Source organism: Myotis lucifugus, unplaced genomic scaffold, assembly GCF_000147115.1.
Source record: "Myotis lucifugus unplaced genomic scaffold, Myoluc2.0 scaffold_501, whole genome shotgun sequence".
Classification (NCBI taxonomy): Eukaryota; Metazoa; Chordata; class Mammalia; order Chiroptera; family Vespertilionidae; genus Myotis; species Myotis lucifugus.
This window is the reverse complement of record NW_005871549.1, coordinates 541502-560175: the sequence shown is the minus strand read 5'-3', so window position 1 is coordinate 560175 and position 18674 is coordinate 541502. Positions and strand designations below refer to the sequence as shown.

The 18674-nt window shown below is 59.9% G+C and overlaps 1 protein-coding gene across 1 annotated transcript; it reads right to left on the bottom strand.

Moving 5' to 3' along the window:
* Positions 1-346: 346 nt before the first annotated feature.
* Positions 347-18212, bottom strand: CUNH1orf167 (chromosome unknown C1orf167 homolog). The gene is made up of 18 exons (XM_023744957.1): positions 18120-18212; positions 15984-16983; positions 15044-15218; positions 14254-14390; positions 12594-12709; positions 11986-12172; positions 10349-10524; positions 9736-9856; positions 8228-8381; positions 7965-8119; positions 6996-7204; positions 5366-5510; positions 3986-4399; positions 3098-3371; positions 1477-1620; positions 1229-1364; positions 1030-1147; positions 347-869 (listed from the first exon to the last, which is right to left on the bottom strand). The coding sequence occupies exons 1-18, from the start codon at positions 18187-18189 to the stop codon at positions 347-349; spliced, it is 4254 nt and encodes a 1417-aa protein (XP_023600725.1). The 5' UTR covers positions 18190-18212.
* Positions 18213-18674: the final 462 nt, after the last annotated feature.

Below are 18674 nucleotides of genomic sequence, written 5' to 3'. Positions count from 1 at the left end.
CCCATGGGGAATAGAGGTCCCTCCCTCTTCCCTAGGCGGGCAGGCAGCCGACCCTGCTCCGGCCAAATGCAGAGGCTCAGAATAGAACGGACCTGTGACCTGGGAAGCTATGCTCAGAGCACATACGGGGAGTGCCGGGCAGGACCGGGCTGGGCACAGGGCCGCCAGCTATATCCAGGGCTCCCGAATCCAAGCTGTTTTCTCTACCCACACTGACCCTCCCCTGCAAATGAAGGGGCCCCCGGGGGGGCTTCCAGCTCAGAGGCGCTGGCTTTTGAAGGGCCTGCTGGGGGCTGGGGGCTGGGGCTGGGGCTGCCCCGCCAGTACCTGAGAAAGGACCCAGCCCTCAGCTCGTTGCTGTAATCGCCGAGCCACCCGCAGCTGCACGACCCGCCGCCGCCACGTGCGCCAGACCCATCTCAGCCGCCACTGCCTGAGCTGTGGGGACAGGGTGCGGAGGCCCCACACTGGGCGGCTGCCGCCTCGGGCACCTGTGCTCGCCGCGGCCCCCAGCCCCTCTGTGGCACCAGGACGAGGGTGCCACACACCACGAGGTGTGTGAACAGTGCAGATTCCTGGGCCTGTCCCAGGTTTCAGACTGAGTAGGTCCAAAGGCCACACTTGGGAAGACTTCCTTGTAGGGGTTAGGGTTGAGAATAGCATGAGAGGCTGGTGCGAGGGCCCCTCCCCACTCACCAGTGACCGCGCCAGCTCCTCTGCCCCCTGAGCATCCACCCAGCATTGCCATGTCCCTGCCAGGCGCCTGGCTGCTGGGAGCCCTGGAGCCGGCGGAGCAGGGCCTCCAGGTGCCAGCGTCGCAGGTATTTCCTCCTGGGGAGAGAGGCCCTGTGGGCATCCCGACTGACGGTCAAGAGCATCATGACCCCTTGATGGCCCAGGAGAAAGGGCTGAGCCGTGAGCTGGGCCCCCTCCTCCAGGAGCCTAGCCAGAGAGGCCCAGCCCTGGCCACAGCTCAGGCCCCTCCGCCCTGGGCCCCCTCCCCGCCCACTTCTCCATGCAGTTGCTTACCCCAGCCGCCTCTTGTCCACCTGGCCTTCAGAGCTGCAGTCCCCTCCGGGCCCTGGAGGGGGCCGGCCCTGGGCCCTGGGTCCAGGCCTCTGCATCCAGAGCTGGGCGGCACTGTCGCCTGGAAAGGGGAAATCAAGTCAGAAAAGGCTAACAAAAGGCTAACACTCAGGAGGGCTTAGTCCACCCCCAGAGGCTGAACACACGAACGGGTGAGCGGCAAAAGGGGCTGAGTGAAGCGTGTGCCCCACATCCACCCGCGCCTCCAGGCCCAAGAGAAGTAACAGGTGGGGCAGGCAGGGTGGATGTACTGTTTTCTGAAAATGGCTGAGATATTCCTGAAGAGGAAATGGGTGGTGGAAATACAGGTAAATACATACAATGGATTCGCCCAGGAGCTCGGAGCTCATTTCCGGGCCCTGAAGGGCCGGTGACCGGTCACCCCTGCACTTCGTACATCGTCCTTGCACAGGGGCAGGTCTCCTTACTCTGAGCCCAGGACGTTTCTCTCCGCTTCCTCTGCCCACCGGGGCTGCGATGTTGTGCTGGGCTGGGCAGCCTGGGCCCCGTGCCCTGTGGCCTGCAGCTGCGGGTCTATGAGAACAGCCAGAGAGGAGAACCTGAACCCAATGGGCTTGGCCCTGCTCTGACCCGGTATTGGGGCCTCCTACTTGTGTGAGCACACGTGGGTCTGCACATTCTCCCGGGAACCCTGCGGCTCCCAGAGGAGACGGAGAAGGTGCCCAAGCGTAGTATGGGCGTCAGCACACACCACTGCCTCTTCCCCCGTCCTCCCATGTGGCTGGAGGCGCAAGCAGCGGGTGGATCAGTAATAGCTACCACAGGCGAGAGCTTCCCTGCGCCAGGTACAGCCTGTGAGGCGGGTGTTACTCTCCCACTTAAATTGACTAAGTGAAGTCACTTGGCTGAGGCCACCCCGCTCGGGGGCCCCCAGCTACTGTTCCTACAGACCCCAGGCTCTCAGGGGCCCAGTGCCACCAGGAGATGGCATCATCCCCGCTCATGATGTTAGGTGAGGGTTGCCTTGGCGTGTGTGTGCATGTGGTAGAAAGGAGGGGCCTGGAATTCAGCCCCCCCGCTACCATTCCCAGCACTGACTTCTAGCTTCTACCAGCCTCAGTTTCTCCACCAGTAAGTGGGTGCCTGCCTGCCTTTGCTGACAGGAATGGGTGAACGTGTTTATAAACATACTCTGAAAATAGAATTGTCTTGTAGCACAGAACTAGGAATAAAACACCTCGAGCCCCCAGAATCTGCTGTGGCCGCAGCCCCACATAGGAGATGTGGACTCTGCAAGCATCCAACGCCAGTTCCTTTCCATTCCATTAAAAAAAACCACTTGCCCTTTCTTCTCAGACTCTCTCGAGTCTATTAGCTACTTCCCGGCGTTCTGACACAGGATTCCTGGTGATGCAGTTCATCTTCAGGACACTGGCCTTGCCGGTAACTCTGGGCTGTGCGTCCCGCAATGGCACAGCCCTGGACACCGCATGGCGTCACCTCTCTGCCTGGCTTTCCCGGCAGCCTCTTCCCTCCTGCAGGCCCTCAAGCTTGCTCGTCTCAGAACTAACTGCTTCTGATTGGAGAAGGTCTGGCAGCTATCTTTGGGCAGAGGGTATCATGAAAGAAAACTTTTTCATTCACATTTTCTGATTTTCCTGTAATGAGCATGTTTCATTTTTCAATAAGAAAAAGAACCACAAAGAATTGCTACTGTCCCCATATGTCTGTCTTGATGCTACCCTGCACCACGACATATATGACTCTGGGTGCCTAATAGACGGTGACCCAGCATTCGTCTTTGCAGCAGGCCTGAGCTGGGCTGGCACTCAGTAGGTGCCCAGGAGATGTGTGCTGATGGACCGGGGTTGGCTGTCTTCCAGAGCCAGGAGGCTGGCTAAGGGCTAGGGAGGGTGGTGTCCCCATGGCTGCTGGCCCCCGGGGAAGCATCCGGCCACGCTTGCCACCACGGGCTGAAACAAGCCGATTCTGAAGCCACTGGCCTTCTGGTCATTTCTAAACCTCCTACTTCACCTGGACCCCACCTCACCTGTTTCCATGGGGCTGCAGTGTCCATAAGCGCCAGGAGGCGCCCTCTGCCGGCCAGCCCGGGCCAGTGCGTGAGGTCGGCCCTGGGCCTGGGATGGGCGGTGCTAGTCTCCTGGGCCTCCATCCGAGGTTCCAGCCACACACTGAGCAGCTCTGTCCGCCACTGGGCCCAGTGGGTCCACAGGAGCTGCCTGTGCCCAACCACCTCGAACCGGGCGATGGCAACCCGCTGGACACGACCCTGGGCGGCAGATTGGGCCCAGGCCTCTAGGACCCTGGGGGGAGAGGAGGAGCCCATACCCAAGGCCATCAGCGCCAGGCTTCATGACAGCGTAGGGAGCCCTCCCAGCCCTGGCCAGTGCCTATGGTAGGGGACCTCCAGGCAAAGCCCCGAGCCCTGCTCCTCCCCCCCACCCCTCCCTCCCGCTCTCCTGGAGCAAACAGGTTTAATTGGGCACAGAGAGCCACAGAATATCGCACAACAGGGACAAGCATCCTGTTCAGAGGAAGGACAGTCCTGCCAGTTACGCTGCCTCCCCTGTCCTCACAAGAACCCGGGTTTATGGAGCACCTGCTATGTTGTGTCTGGCCCTGAGCTGAATGTTTACATTCGTTATCTCTAATCTCTCCGCCAGCCTGCAGAGCAGTTCTGTTATCTTTCTTTGACCTTTAAAATTAGACTTGCCCAAGAAGGGTCACACAGCTGGGGAGTGCAGAGCTGGGCTTTGGCCCAGGATGAGCTGCCATGACCAGAATCGCCTCTCCCTGGCAGCCCCAGCCTCCCAAGCCCTGGCACCAGCCACCAAACAACCTCTCCCCTGCCCCAAACCAACTCCAGGCCCCAGCTGGAAGCACAGTGAGGGGCTGCCCTCGGGCCCTGGGCATCCACCTGGCGCTCAGCTTCCGGGCAGCGTGGGCTCGGCTGAGCCGGTGGAGGCGGGACTCGTGCACCCACAGAGTCCAGCACAGGGCCAGCTGGGTCTGGGCCCGAGCTCTCCCTTCTGCCTGCTGGCGGGCCTCACAGCGCTGGCCCAGGGCCACTCGCCACGCCATAAAGGCCTGCTGGGCCCGGGCCCTCCGCAGCTGCCTGTCTGCCCGGCCCCCCTGCACGTGGCTTCTCCAGAGAGCAATGGAGGCCCGGGCCACGTGATGCTCCCGCGCCCGGGCTGCGGCCACGCGGGCTTCCTGCCCCGCGGCCAACGCGGCTCCCAGTGCCCGTCTTCTCAGGCCAGCCTGGCCGGCTCGACACCGGGCCCCGAGCGTCCCCGCGTCTCTCGCAGGCCCACACCAGGCCTGGAAATGGCTGCAAAACAGGAGCAGAGGAGGGCCCGGCTGCTGTCAGTGACAAGTCGCATTTATTCAAAATGGTGCCCTCCCTCCCCTCCCCCCAAAGTCTTACAGGTTACACACGGTTTCATACACAACCCTGTGCCTTCAAAACGTAGGGACCGACGTGTAACGGAGAAAGTGCCAGCTTTCATTCGGGGCCTTGGGGCGCACACACTCGGGGCGAGGAGGGGGGCGGGGCAGGGTAGATGCTGCTCAGGAGCCTGAGGGAGCCCAGCAGCTGTAGTTCAAGTCCCAGATCCCCTGGGACAGCCACCCCTGCTTCCCCCCACAAGCCCGCTCTGGGGCAGGGGGTCAGTGAGGGGACGCTGAGGGGCCTGCAACACGGGCACGGCCTTCAGCTGTGAAAGCACAGGGGTCAGCCGCCCTGCAGCGGTGTTTGCTGGCTGTGGGGGCACTGGACAACGGTGAGTCTGTAACTGCACAGCGGGCATCGTCTGTGCCCTCTGCTCTCCCGTGGCATTAATGAACGAAGTGCATTTTTACTGGAGCATCTCTATCTAAGATGCCAGCCCCTCTGTCTGGCCCCTGTGTACAGAGCCCCCTGTGCTGGCCCCCCAAACACGCGGTGCGGGGACACCGATGATGGTGGGTGTCTGAGGAGCTCATCTCTCCATCTCAGTCGTATCCTCTGACACCAAAGGACCGACCCAGCCAGGAAGGCGAGGGGACGTGGGATGAGGGGCCTGCCAGCCCCACCTCCGCACAAAGCAGGTAGTGAAGGCTGGTGGTCATGGCTCTACGGCTCAGGCTAGGGTCTCCCTTCACACCCCACTCCCACCCCGTTTCCCAGGTCCCAGGCCTCCAGCGGGGACTCCCCTAGAGCTGCAGGGGCCACCCAGCCTCCCATCCCCATGGGCTCTCTCCCTGCTCATCCCGGGGTAGGGATGACCCTCTGCCTCCCGCTGCCAGGCCCACCCACCTCTGCAGTGCGAGCCGCTCTGGCCTGGCCATCCTGTGTCTCTGATGAGCTGCCGCCTGCCGCCAGCTCTGGAACGTGGCCCTGCGCAGGCCCTGCTGGCGCAGCTGCGCCCACCCCTGGTACCGGTCACGCAGGCACTGCTGCCCTGTGGCCAGAGAGATGCTGAAGTGGCCCTGGGTGCTCACCCTGGCCTCACCCCTGGCCCTGGGTGCTCACCCTGGCCTCACCCCCGGGCCCTGGGTGCTCACTCTGGCCTCACCCCTGGCCCTGGGTGCTCACTCTGGCCTCACCCCGGGCTCTGGGTGCTCACTCTGGCCTCACCCCGGGCTCTGGGTGCTCACTCTGGCCTCATCACCGGGCTCTGGGTGACCATGGGCCCTGCTTCCAGCCCTCTGCCCTTTACCCAAGTGGGAGCAGAGGAGGCCAGCCTCGCTGTCTGGGTTGAAAGGCTTTGGTGACAGATGTGCTACTGCTGACCAAGCCAACCCAACTCAGGGAGTTGTTTCTTTTTTTAAAAATGTCTTGATGATGTTTAGGAATCCCGAGAATTTCATGAAAATCTAGATTTCCAGCTTTTCTTTAAAAAACGAGGTCTGGAAGCACTGGGCCTGCCTTCCTGGACGACTGGACAAGGGGGCTGGAGAAGCGACTGTCTCCTGTGGACAGCATTGAGCTTTTTGGTTTTAAAAAAAATATATTTTATTGATTTTTTAATTTTATTGATTTTCTACAGAGAGGAAGGGAGAGAGATAGAGAGTTAGAAACATCGATCAACTGCCTCCTGCACACCTCCTATGGGGATGTGCCCGCAACCAAGGTACATGCCCTTGACCGGAATCGAACTTGAGACCTTTCAGTCCGCAGGCTGATGCTCTATCCACTGAGCTAAACCGGTTAGGCCACAGTGGTCGGCAAACTGCGGCTCTCGAGCCACATGCGGCTCTTTGGCCCCTTGAGTGTGGCTCTTCCTAAGCCTTAGGAGTACCCTCATTAAGTTAATAACAATGTACCTACCTATATAGTTTAAGTTTAAAAAATTTGGCTCTCAAAAGAAATTTCAATCGTCGTACTGTTGATATTGGGCTCTGTTGACTAATGAGTTTGCCGACCACTGGGTTAGGGCATCATTGAGTTTTCCAGAACAACCAAGTCCCCGCCGCCAGCCCATCGGTACGCAGTATGAGTGTAGGGGACACCTCTAAAACACCCCTAGTGACCCCCTCTCCTGTGCTGGGCTCTGAGGGGGCCATGCCTCCTGAAAGCCAGGTGAGGATGATGAGGATGAAGATGAACAAGAGCCCTGCCAGGAGCTGGGTTCTGAGCCAAGCCCGTCGGTGGGCTGTCTCACAGTATCCCCATAACCCCCTGTGAGGTGCTACTGCTCTTATCCCCATTTTACAGGTACGTAAGCTGAGACTCGGCTCAAGTAGCTTGCTTACAGTCCACAACTGCCAGGGTATGGAAGTGGGACATGAACCTGGGACCAGTGTCCACGCTCCCGGGTCCTGGGCATGCCCTGTGGGGTCCCACTGTTGGACTCTGTGCTAGAGGATACAGACTCCTCGGTCTCCCTGGTGGACCCTGGCCCTCCCTCCTTCACCCGTGGGGCCCGTCCCCATCCCCCACTCACTCTGCCAGGAGGAGTGCCAGCGCTGCAGGGCGTCTCGCACCCGTCTCCGGCCCCGCTCCTGGGCCCACTGCTCTGCCTCCTGCCACTGCGCCAGCCGCCGCCGCCACAGGCCCAGCGCGTCCCTGCAGCTCCGGTCCCAGGCCCAGCGGGCAGCCAGCTTCCTCTGGGTCCCTTGGGCCATTGACCAGTGGCTCCAGCCGAGGAGGATGCTGGGAAAGGAGTGTCCACCCTGAGGATGGTCACTGCCTCCGGGGGCCAGCCCAGCCCACTCTTGCCGCAGCCACAGGGCGGGGCCTGGGGTGACTCTTCTCCCCGTTCCCATCTTGGGGGAGAGTCGTGGCTGGGGGCTGGAGGACTGCTCCTGCGAGGGTCACAATGACAGGTGATGGGGATAAGAGGGGACCCCAGACCTCCAATGCCGGGTCTGTACCAACCTCTAGTGCTAAACCAGCTAGGAATGGAGTGCTTGCTCTGTGCCAGGCACTGTGCCAGGGGAGGCATGTGTCCTGCCTCATTGATCCCCATTGAAGCAAGAACTATTACTATCTCCTACAAATGGGGAGATGGAGGCACAGAGAGGTTAAGCAGATTGCCCAAGATCACACAGCCAGTGAGGGGCAAAGCCGGGATTAGAATCCAGGCAGACAAACTCTGAAGCACTGGGCTATAATGAATGAATGAATGAATGAATGAGCCACAGCTGTGAAATCTCTGCAATCATAGCCCTGACGAGTGCCCCTCCCCCGCCCCGACTCCGCACACACCTCTCAGCAGGGCAGGCAGGGTAGGAGGGCAGGAGGAGTTGAGAGGATCTGAGACTGGGGCATGCGAGGGGTGCCCTCTGGGATGAAGACCCCAAGGGGGGGCTGCTGTGAAGGCCAAGGACTGAGGGGGAAGGGGCCTTCAGGAAACAGTAAATTCAGAGAGTAGTGGGCAGCCTGGCTCACCATCCTGGGGCAGGGTCCCTACCGCCTCTGAAGGGTGTGCTGGTGCCACCTCGCTGCACCCCGGGACTGCTGAGCCCGCGCCTGCCAGAGCAGGAGGCACCGCGCCTGCTGCTGCCGCCCAGCGGCCCACAGAAAGCTCAGCCGAAGCGTCTCCAGGAGGGCGGGGGCCCTGGACGCCTGGGGAAGGGGGTGTGGACTCCTGGGTGCCCGGTCCCTGCCCATCCCCACCCTCTCCTCCCACGTGTCCCCCACCCACCCTGGCTCAGCCCAGCCCCTGCCGCTCACCTTCTCCGGTGGGCTTGGGGCTGCGCTGCCCAGCAGTTCTGAGGCCGAGGTGGTCCTGGAACTGCCTGACGGGTTGCCTGGTCCCCACACCCTCAAGCGCCACGCCCTCAGGATGTGCCTTAGCAGCTGCCGCTGCAGGCCCTGGGAGAAGGAGCTATAGGAAGGGGCAGATGAGTTCCGAGCCCCAGACTCACCCCCTGGCTGGAGTGACTGCTAAGCAGGGGCTACCCCAGCCGGGCCCCTGGAAAGAGCCAAGCTGGAAGGTGCTGCCACATGCCAAACACCTGGCCAGAGCTCTGCACCCCACCTCCCAAACCAGCCACACACTGGACCACTGGGCCCTAAGAAACACGGACGCCCGGGGTCCCACCCCCAGAGATCCTGGTCCAGTGGCCTGGGCGCCGCCTGGGCTTCCTGATGTTTCCTAAGTTCCCAGGTGACTCTGCTGAGCCCCACCTGTGCTGGCCACCTGGCTGATTCGTGACATGCTCCCGGGTGGGTGAGGGATGGGACTGGGCCCAGGTCCAGGGACCCCAGCCTCAAGCGGCCACAGGCCTAATCGCACTAGTACTCCTACTTCCACTCAGTAATGAAGATAGGGACGCGGAGGCCTGGGGGAAGGCATTTCCTCAAACCCCAAATAGCAGCAGGCCTTGGACCTGAACACTCATCTTGGGCCACAGGCAGCAAAGGTGTGCCACAGGGAGAGGCTGGCCATACCCTGATGCGGAGGCACAGGATGGGCTGGGCGTAGAAGGGCTACATGCTGAAGGGTTGTGGTGAACTGAGATTCCCTGGAGTTCGAGGGGTGCATTAAAAGAGAGTGAGGGTCCAAGTGGACCAAATAGGTGTGGGACTGATGGATGCCAGGTGCATGGCTTTCAAGGGCAGAATTCTTAACCCTGCAACAGCTGGCTTACATCCACCTGGTGTCCTGTGAGGGAGGCTGGCTCCTCCCCTCCCCTCACACAAAACCATCAATCAGCCTGGGCTCTGAATCCACCTTCTTGCTCCTGGTTCACAGTGTGACTTAAAGCAATTGCTCGGCCCTCTGAGCTTCCGTTTCCCTAGCCGTATAATGAGGCACATTGGGGCGGGGGGGTGAGAGATCTTTCACGTATTCATTTACAGTATTTATCCCGTGCCTGCCGCAGGCTGGGCCCCTGCACGGTGGGGAGACAGAGGCGAGGAGACAGATATAGTTCCCGCCCCAGGAGGCTCCCACTGACCTGGGAGCTGGGGAAGAGGCGATTCTAGAGGCTGGAGAGGGAGAGGAGCTTTAGACCAACTTCCCCATCAGGTCCCAGCCACCTGGGTAGGATCGGTGTCTGTCCCCACAGCTCTCTGCTCAGTCACTGTCTCAGTGTCCCTGGGCTACCTCCCCTGCCCCCACTCCTGCTGGGTACCACGTGTACCAGGCCCCCTGCTGGAGCCACTGGGGGGAGCACCGCTCATGTGCCCACCCGGCCCCAGGCCCAAGCCCAAGCCACAAGCCTGTGGACACCTACTCAGCCCGCTGGCGCTGGGAGAGCCTCGCCCTCCAGAGCAGCAGCACCCCGTGGAGGTCCCGTCTTGGGGAGCCCTGGGATATGGTCCCACCAGGGGCTGAGCTGCCCAGGTCCATGTTCCCTGAGAAGCAGTTAAGAGACACATCAGCCATGTCCCCCGTGCCCTCCCTCTGCCCAAAGTTATTAATGGCTGCTGCCTCAGGACCTCCCCTAAGACCTCTCCACTCATAGGGCACTTCACCTCCCACACCCCAAACCCTCCCCTCCAGGCACCCCAAAGATCCCATCTGTCCTGGCCGGGCTTTGGTGGGGACAGAGGCCGTGCCCTCCACTCACCACAGGCGCTTCCCGGGAGCAGGGGCCACGTCCCTTCCTGGTGGAAGATGAACAAGTCTCTGGCTCAGAGGAGCTCACGATGGGAACAAGGTCCCGCTAGGGCGCACCCACTCCCGGGACCCCCCCTGGACCCTCCCAGGCCCATCAGGCTGCACCCTGAGAAAGGTCCCAGTTCCATCACCTCCCATTTCAACAATCCACAATTCACCTCGGCCCCCTGCAGCAGGACCTTAAGAGACGGGTGGAGGGAAGAGGAGCCCTCAGTCTCCTTGCTCACCCACCTTCTGCCGGCAGAGGGACAGCTGGGTCACCTTCGCCCCATCCGATGCCCGGAGCTGCTTCATCCACACCCACTGTTTCAGGCACATCCTCGGGGTTCCCATCTGGCGGTCAGCCAGGTGCTCCCGGGGCTGGGCCCCTCTTTTCACCGACCGCCGCCAGGCCCCGAAGCACCTGGGAGAGCCGAGAGGAAGTGCAGGTGCTGGTTGTAAAGGCCAGAGCCACAGCCCTCCTATCAAGCGCCAGACTCACTACTTCCCCTCTCGGGGCCTCAGCTCTCTCATCTGGAAAATGGGGCTGCAGGAAGGACTTGACACCATCACCTCCACGTGCCTGGGTGGCCTCCGCAGCCTCCTACCTGGCTGCCCTCATCCACTCTTGGCCCCTCCAGTCAGTTCCTACTCAGTAACCGAGTGATTTTTAAAACAAATCTCAAATCAAATCATTGTATTCCCCTGCTGAAATCCTCCAGTGGCAGCCCCTTGCTTGTATGATAAAATGTCAACCCCTCCCCAAGCCTGCAAGGTGCTCCCCACACCTTTCCAACTTCATCTCAAATCATTCCCGGCCTGCGCGCCCCCGCAACCCCCCCTGCACCTCCACCCCCCCTACTAACAGGGCTGCAACTTGTCTGCTGTTCTTGGAGTTTTCTGTGCTTTGCTGTCACGGGCCTTTGCACATGCGGTTCCCTCTGCCTGGCGCTCTCACCGGCTCTCCCTCCGCTAGTCAACCATTCATCCTTCACACCTCCGCTCAACCCTGGTTGAGGTCAGCACCCTCAGTTTAAATGTTCTCACAGGAAAAACTCTCAGGGGGATGCAACCAGCAAAATGCAGACAGCGGGCAGCTATAGGGTTTCTTCAGCAGGCAAATTGCAAGGAAAAAGAGTTCAGGGGGCCCACAAAGACTTGAATGACTTCTCGACCAATTCCAACATGTGGACCTAATTTAGATCCCGATTCAAACAAACTGGAACAAGATGGATGCTTGTAAGACAACTGGAAATCCGAATGCTGAGCAGATCCTTGCTGGGATTAAGGAATCACTGTTCGTTTTCCAGGTGTGAGCATGGCCTTGTGGTCATGTGGTGTACTAGAGTCCTTATCTTTCAGAGATGCTACGGAAATAGCTATGGGTGGATGGTGTGAGGCTTGGGGTTTGCGTCACGGTAACGTAGAGGGGGAGTAATCGGAGTGCATCCGAAAGGAGCTTTCTCAGGAGGTGACTTCCGCGAAGCTGGGTGATACACAGGCGTGTTATCCCATTTTCTTTAGTTTTGTGTAGGACAAAATGTTCCATTCCATAATTTAAAAGTTAACAAGGAAGAAAACTCACAGATCCGTGTTTCTTCCCTTCACAACACTACACTCAGGGGGTGTTCGCACACCCCCCTTGTGACCGCTAATTTCCTGTCTGTCCCCCACCTGGCCAAGGTCCCACGTGGGACAGGTGCCCACTGGCACTCAGCTTTACTTGTAACTAACCCCCAGCTCCTGGGTGGTTTCTAGCAGGTCTCAGGCTCTCCGTAAACCGCAGCTGTTTTCATTTCTCTTTCATCTTTGTCTCTCAAGACAAGGAGGAGTCAACATCTGCCTCAGGGAAGGCGATCCCCCTCCCCCCCCCCCTTCTGCCTACCTGCGGAGCCAGGCTCTCTGATGCTGGGGGGCCAGGGGGGGCACCCAGGCTGTATCTGCGGCAGGAGGGCCCCAGGCCTGGGGGGGCCTCCCCATGCTCTGAGTCCTCAGCGTGGCTCCGGAGGCCTCTCCCTGGACCCCCTTCTCCTGCCTGGCCCATTCCTCCTGCTGGCACCGCAGGAGGAAGACTGTAAAGGGAGTGGGAGGGAGGGAGTGAGCAGAGGGGAGGATCAGGGCCAGGAGGGCCACTGACACCTGGGACACCTCCTCATCTCTGGGCTTGTTTCCCTGTGAGTGAATGATGTCTAAGGTCTAACACTCAAGCTTCTGCTGGGCCTGTGCCAGCGTCAGTGGCACACCAATATCACTGTGTGTCTTCGAGCTAGTCCCTTAATTACTCTGTGCCTCAGTCTTCCCATCAGTGAAATGGGCGCAACACCTTGCCCAGGTCACCGTGAGGCTCAAATGAGATCGTGTCTGGGAAGTTGCCAGCGTAGGTGCTCAATGAACACTCATCCACTCAGGACCCCCTGCCCTCCCCTGCCCTGTGTGGGGACTCAGCCCTGCCCAGCTCCGTCTGCCCCGCTTTCCCGGGGCCCCACATCTCACCAGCCATCCGTTGCAGGGCCTGCAGGATCTGGACCCTCCCGTCTCCTCCATCTGGTCTCGGCCCAGAACGTGATGGAATTGGCCGGGCTCCTGCCTCCTCCCTCAGGCTCCCTGGGCTGAGAGTGAAGTTGCCCAGAGAGAAACTGATGCCCAGGGCCCAGGGAAGGCACACGATACAACTGTCCACCCCAGCCCGGGGCGGATCCTGCCCGCCCGCAGGAGCGCTGAGCCACCTGCTGTTCTCTTCCAGGCAGTGCACTCATCCCTGATTACACAAGGGATCTGGGGAGGGGGTTCTGCTTTTGCTTCACTCTCTTCAATACTATTTGGATTTTTCACAACCAACATGTATTCAATGGATATTATTTAAATTATTTTAAACCCATTTTTAAAATTAAAAATAAGAACAAAAACAATACATCACAGTAGTGGAAAATTGAGGAAATGCAGAAAAAAATAGCCAACTTAATCCCTCTATTGCAGAGATAAGCACTATTTGCATTTTATCTTTTTGGAGGTTGGGGTCACCATCTTAATCATTTTTTTGTTGTTGTTAATCCTCACCCAAGGATATTTTTCTATTGATTTTTAGAGAGTGGAAGGGGTGAGGAGAGACAAAGAGAGAGAAATATCGATGTGAGAGAGACATGTCAATTGGTTGCCTCCCACATGTGCTCTGAGGGACCATGGAGGAGCCTGCAACTGAGGTAGGTACCCTTGACCGGAATTGAACCCTGGATCTTTCAGTCCTTGAGCTGACGCTCTATCTACTGAGCCAAATCGGCTAGGGCCATCTTAACCATTTTTAAGTGGACAGTTCAGTAGTGTTAAGTCCATTTGCATTATTGTGCAACATTTTAGTCTTTTTCCTTCTGGTCTTTTTTTGTGCCCTGTTTTAGGTGCACAGAAAAATATCTTAGCCAGCACCGGTTTGGCTCAGTGGATAGAGCGTTGGCCTGCGGACTGAAGGGTCCCAGGTTCAATTCCGGTCAAGGGCATGTACCTTGGTTGCGGGCACATCCCCAGTGGGGGGAGGGTGTAGGAGGCAGCTGATCGATGTTTCTCTCTCATTGATGTTTCTAACTCTCTACTCCTCTCCCTTCCTCTCTGTAAAAAATCAATAAAATATATTTTTAAAAAATATCTTAGATACTATTTATTCATTTTTCTTTTTCATTTAACATTGTCATAACTATTTTTCCTTGTCATCAAAAATTCTACACACATGTCCATAAAAATACTTCCAGGAATGGGGACCCGTGGGGAGGGGGATGAAATTTCCAACCATATTGGATGTGTTTTCAAATCAAGCATGCGTGACTGTCATGATCAGAAATAAAAATGAAAAGTATTGAAAAGAAAATTAAAGGAAAAGAGAGTGGGGAGAAAAATTTTAAATCTTCATAAACACCATGCGGAATGGTTGCCAAATAGTCATCACGTAGTTAAATGGGAATTTTCTCACTCACTGGGCATTGAGGCTGTGTCAACGCTTTTACAAGGACAAATAATGCTGCGATGGACATCTTTCTGCACAAACCTGTGTCCACGTCTGCTGGTTGCATCCTCCTTCTCTTGTTGGGGAGAGGGACGGGGGACGAGGAGGGAGGCTGCCAGCACTGCCCAGCCACGCTGACCAACCCGGGGTGTCCCCACCTACCTGCTTCTCTGGGCGGGGTCCACCCCTGGCTTCCTTCCTGAGGGACCTGGGGGCTGGCCTCCCCCAGAGGGTGGGGGTCCTGGGCCAGCCTGGAAGTGGGGCTGCCCTTGTATCTGCTGCTGAGCCAGGTTCCTCCACTGGATCAGGAGAGAAGGAAAGAGGGACGTTGGCTGCAGCCTCGAATGTGCCCTGGGAGGGAGCACCAGGGAGGCGCAGGGACAGGGGCCAAATAGTTCTCTCAGACTCCAAAGCCTATGGTCTCAACCACTAGACAACCCTGCCTCCTTGGAAATGCACCAGTGAATGGAGAGAGGGCGCCCCAGAGGCAGGGCTCTCCTTGGGAGACCGAACTTGGAGCTGGGTCCTCCCCGAGCACCCCCTTCCCAAGGAGGGAAGAGCACAGTCCTGGCCTGCAAACCCCTCGTGGAAAACAGCAACTCTTACAGTACGTGGCAGAGTGCGAGCTACGTGCTGGCATGTGCTGAGTCCCTTTATTCATTTAACCTCACAACAACCCTGAGGAGTATGTTCAATGATTATCCCATTGTAGAGATACAAGACCAAGGCACAGAGAGGTTAGGTAACTTGCCCTCAGTCGCACAGCCAGAAAGTGTGAAAGAAAGAAAGACAGCAGCGGAGGCAGGATATGAGCTGAGGCAGAGCTGGTTCAGGTGTCGGCGTGCTCTCCTGGGGGTCACTCAGAAGGTAGAACCCGAACCCCAGAGGAACCTCCTCCCGAGCACACCAGCATTTCATCCCCTCCCCTCCACCCAACCTGGAGGTCCCTGACCTTTTGGAAGCTCTGGGCCAGAAGGGCCCTCCTCTGTTGACAGTACGCCACCTCCAGGTGGGCCTCGCGGAGCCTCAGTGCCCTGTGCCGCAGCCGCCCGAGGCCCAGGGCCGCTGCCTGCCGCCTCCGCACCAGGTGCTGCCACGCCCTGAAACATCTGGACAGCAGCTGCCGGCTGGGGATGGACGGGGCTGGTCAGGGGGTGGGCCTGCCCCTCAGCCCAGGGTGCAGCAGAAAGGGCTTCCCTCTATTGATGGCTTGGAAATCTCAGATGAGAAAGCGCTGGAGGCGGGAGAATGCCCAGCAGCGACAAGTCCCAGGAGCTGCTGTCCGTCCCTTCTCTGGGGGCCCCGAGGCCCCTGACATCCCCAGTAGGGACGGCGTGGAAGTCCCTCCCCCTCAAGTCCCGTGTGGCTCCGCCATCAGGGCCAATCTCTATGAGGCAAAAGGGAGGGGAGCTGTCCCAGCCCCAGCTGTGGCCTCACCGGGCCCTCTCGGACTCCAGGTTCACAAGATTTCCGGCTTTGTTCTTGGAAAACAAAAGGACAAGGCAGCCCTCAGGCCCGCAGCAAGCAGGACGGACACCCCTGCCCAGCCTGCCCTTTCTGACGAACCTGGCTGCTTGGAGTGAGAATTCCTGGGGGAGGCAGCAGCCCCCTGCAGCCCCCCAAAATCCTGCTCCCAGACTCCTCTGGCCACTACCTGCAGGGCACTAGTGGCTGGGCCGAGGCCCGCAGACAGGAAGTGGCCTCTCTTCCTCCACCCCACCCCCCGCCACCTGCTCCCTCGGGGCCTTCTCCCCCCATTCCTGCCCAGGGAGGGCACCCCAGGCTGCCCGGAGAACGTGGGGGAGCACAGTCCGGCCTCTCTGCTGCCCACCTCTTGAGGGAGCAGGGGGCCCCCGGTCTGCCCCCTGCTGCATGCAGGCCTCTTTCCTCGCCTCAGGGGGTAGGCAGGAAGGACCCCCTGCACGGGGTCAGGGAAGCCCCCAGGCAGCACCTCCAAAGCGGTCTGCGGTGGAGACGCGGGCTTGCTGCTGGCCTGGACCTCCGGTGTCTCTGGGAGACTCAGGGCTCCCCTGAGACCTCGGGGGTGTTTCTTTCTCTGACCACAGAACGTGAGAACAGGCTCGGTGCACGGGGGGCCAGCAGGGAGGGCCTGGCCACCGCTGGTCCAGGGCTCCTGCGTTGAAGGGACTGGGGGTTCCTGGGCCCCCCAGCACCTGAGGGGGGCTGCCTCCTGCTCCAGGTGCTGCCCAGAGGCCAGCAGCCGGGAGGTGGCAGCCTGAGGTGGGGCCCGAGCTGGGCTCTTGAAGGGGACAGCCAGGTCGTCCAGGGTGAGGGGTTCCCCCATGAGCCTGGAGGGCCAGTCCCCCAGGCCACCCCAGGATCTGGGGCCTGGCTGTGTGTGCCCATCAGTGGGGGCATAGCGCAGGGTGGGCCTGGAGCGTGAGCAGGGTGTGTCTGTGGCCAGAAGCCAGGACGGCTTCAGGGTGGGGGATGGTTGAGCCTGTGGCCCTGGGGTTTGGGTGCTTCCCCGGGGCACCCCGTGAGGCCAGAAGCCTTCCTGAGGCTCCAACCAGGGGTGGGGGCTGCTGCGGCTTCCACACCCGGCCAGGCTGGCCTCGCGTGCGCTCAGGTTACTCTGCTGGACGGTGAACGCTCGCGCCCCCCGCAGCGGGAGGACTCCCAGGGGCTGTAGGTTGCTCTGCTGCTGGAATCTTGAGTTGATCAGCCGGCCGGTCGTGTCCTTCAGGGCAAGGCCCAGGCGGGGCCTAGGGCTGGCCAGGTTGGTCTGGACTTGGCCGGGCTCCTGGCGAAGGGCTGCCCTTGGCGAGGGAGTGGTGGCCGGCTCTCCTCTCTCGGCCTGGCCCCTGGGCACCCACGGGCCATGTCCACTATCCAGGACGACACCCAGGCTCTTTGGGAGTCTCCGTTGCTCTAAAGAGAGTAGAGACAGTCATGCCCTGAGTGGGGCACTCCGTGTTCAGCTCAGGTGGGACAAGTGGGGCCAGTCAGGCCTCAGAGCCGGGAGGGACAGGGTCCCAGGCAGGAGAGAGCCTGGACGGCAGGGGTCTGTGTCAGCTCTGCAGACAATGGGCAGTGCCTGGGGGTCCTGAGCAAGAACAATGACGTGATCTGACTGTGCCCGGCTGCTTGGAGCAGGGACGGGGCAGGGTCAGAGGCGAGGAGGGCAGAGGGAGGCTGGGGGACAGGGGCCTGTTGAGGGGGAGACAACCAGGTCTGGGGTGGCAGGGAAGGTGGAGAGAAGACAGATTCAGATCCCCTGTGGAGGCTTAGAGGAGCGAAGCAAAGGGGAGCGTGAAGGACCAATCCCCGATTTCCAGCTTGAGCAAAGAAGTGTTGGGGGGGTGGGGGGAGCAGGAGATGGCGGGGGAGGAGGGGGGGAGATAGACAGCAGCTAAGGATGACAGCAAGACCCAGCATATAAAACGGCTGAAAGCTGCCCTGGGGGTCCTGGGTGGGGCTTAGAGCCCTCCTTCCGATTGCCCCCAGCCCTCACGGCCATCCACGGAGCTGGGGCTTCCTGGAGCTGGGGCGATGCCTGGGAAGGCAGGCAAGTAGATTGTGGGCCATCAAAGTTCGTAGACAGGAACCTCAGGGAGGTTAAGCAACCTGCTCACAGCCACTCAGCTGGAACAGAGACACTGGCACGAGAACCAGAATCTGAATTTGTCCTCGGGCCGCTTCCACCCTTGGCTGCGGCTGCTCGGTGGCCTTCAGAAAGCCCCAGGCACCTGAACTCGGGGTTCCCCAGCCCACCACCCCTGGCACCCACCAACCAACCCACCTACCTGGGGGAGCCCCTTCTCAGCCAGGGCCCAGCCAGGCCTGCTCCTGGTCCACCCTCTCCCTGACCTCCCTCCCTGACTTCCCGACCCTCCCTTGGGCCCCAGGCTGGGAAGACTGTGTGCTGGCCCAGCTGGCCCGATGCAGCTAATCTCTGGAATTGTGGAGGCTCTGGGCTGGCCTGTCTGGGAAAGGAGCTCTGGGCCACGACCTAGAGGGGACCCCGTTCCTGCCACCTCCCCACCCAGACCCACCAAGCCTCTTGCCTGGCCTCAGGGGGGTCGCAGGCCGGGGGGACACATTCTCCTTCTGGCTGGCGTCGGGTCTCAGCTCCATGGGCTCAGGGCCTAGCCAGGTGGCAGCAGTGTCGCTGCTCCACACCACAGCCAGCAGCCTAGCTGACCAGACGAGATCTGTGGGAGGAGGACGGGGTGCCCTGGCTCCCACCAGGCCACACCCCAGCCCTGGCCCCCAGCCCGCCCTTCACTGGCACCCCTGGCTGCCCTCTGGCCCAGCCCCAGCTGTCCGGGTCAGGCCCCCATGGGGTCTCCTCATCCTGCCTCCAGGCCACCCCCTGCTCAGCCCCAAGAGGGGGACAGGCTCTCTTTGTTTCCTGTCCCCACTCCCCCATGTCCTCCCTCCCTCCTCCCTAACACCCTGGTTCCAAGCCCCAGGTGCTTCATGCAGGAAGTCACCCCTCAGTCCACGAAGATTTCAGCTGCCGGCTCACTGAGACTTTCTTTCCTTTTTTGTGTGTTTTTTAATGTATTTTTATTGATTAAAGAGAAGAAGGGAGAGGGAGAGAGAATCATAGATCGGCT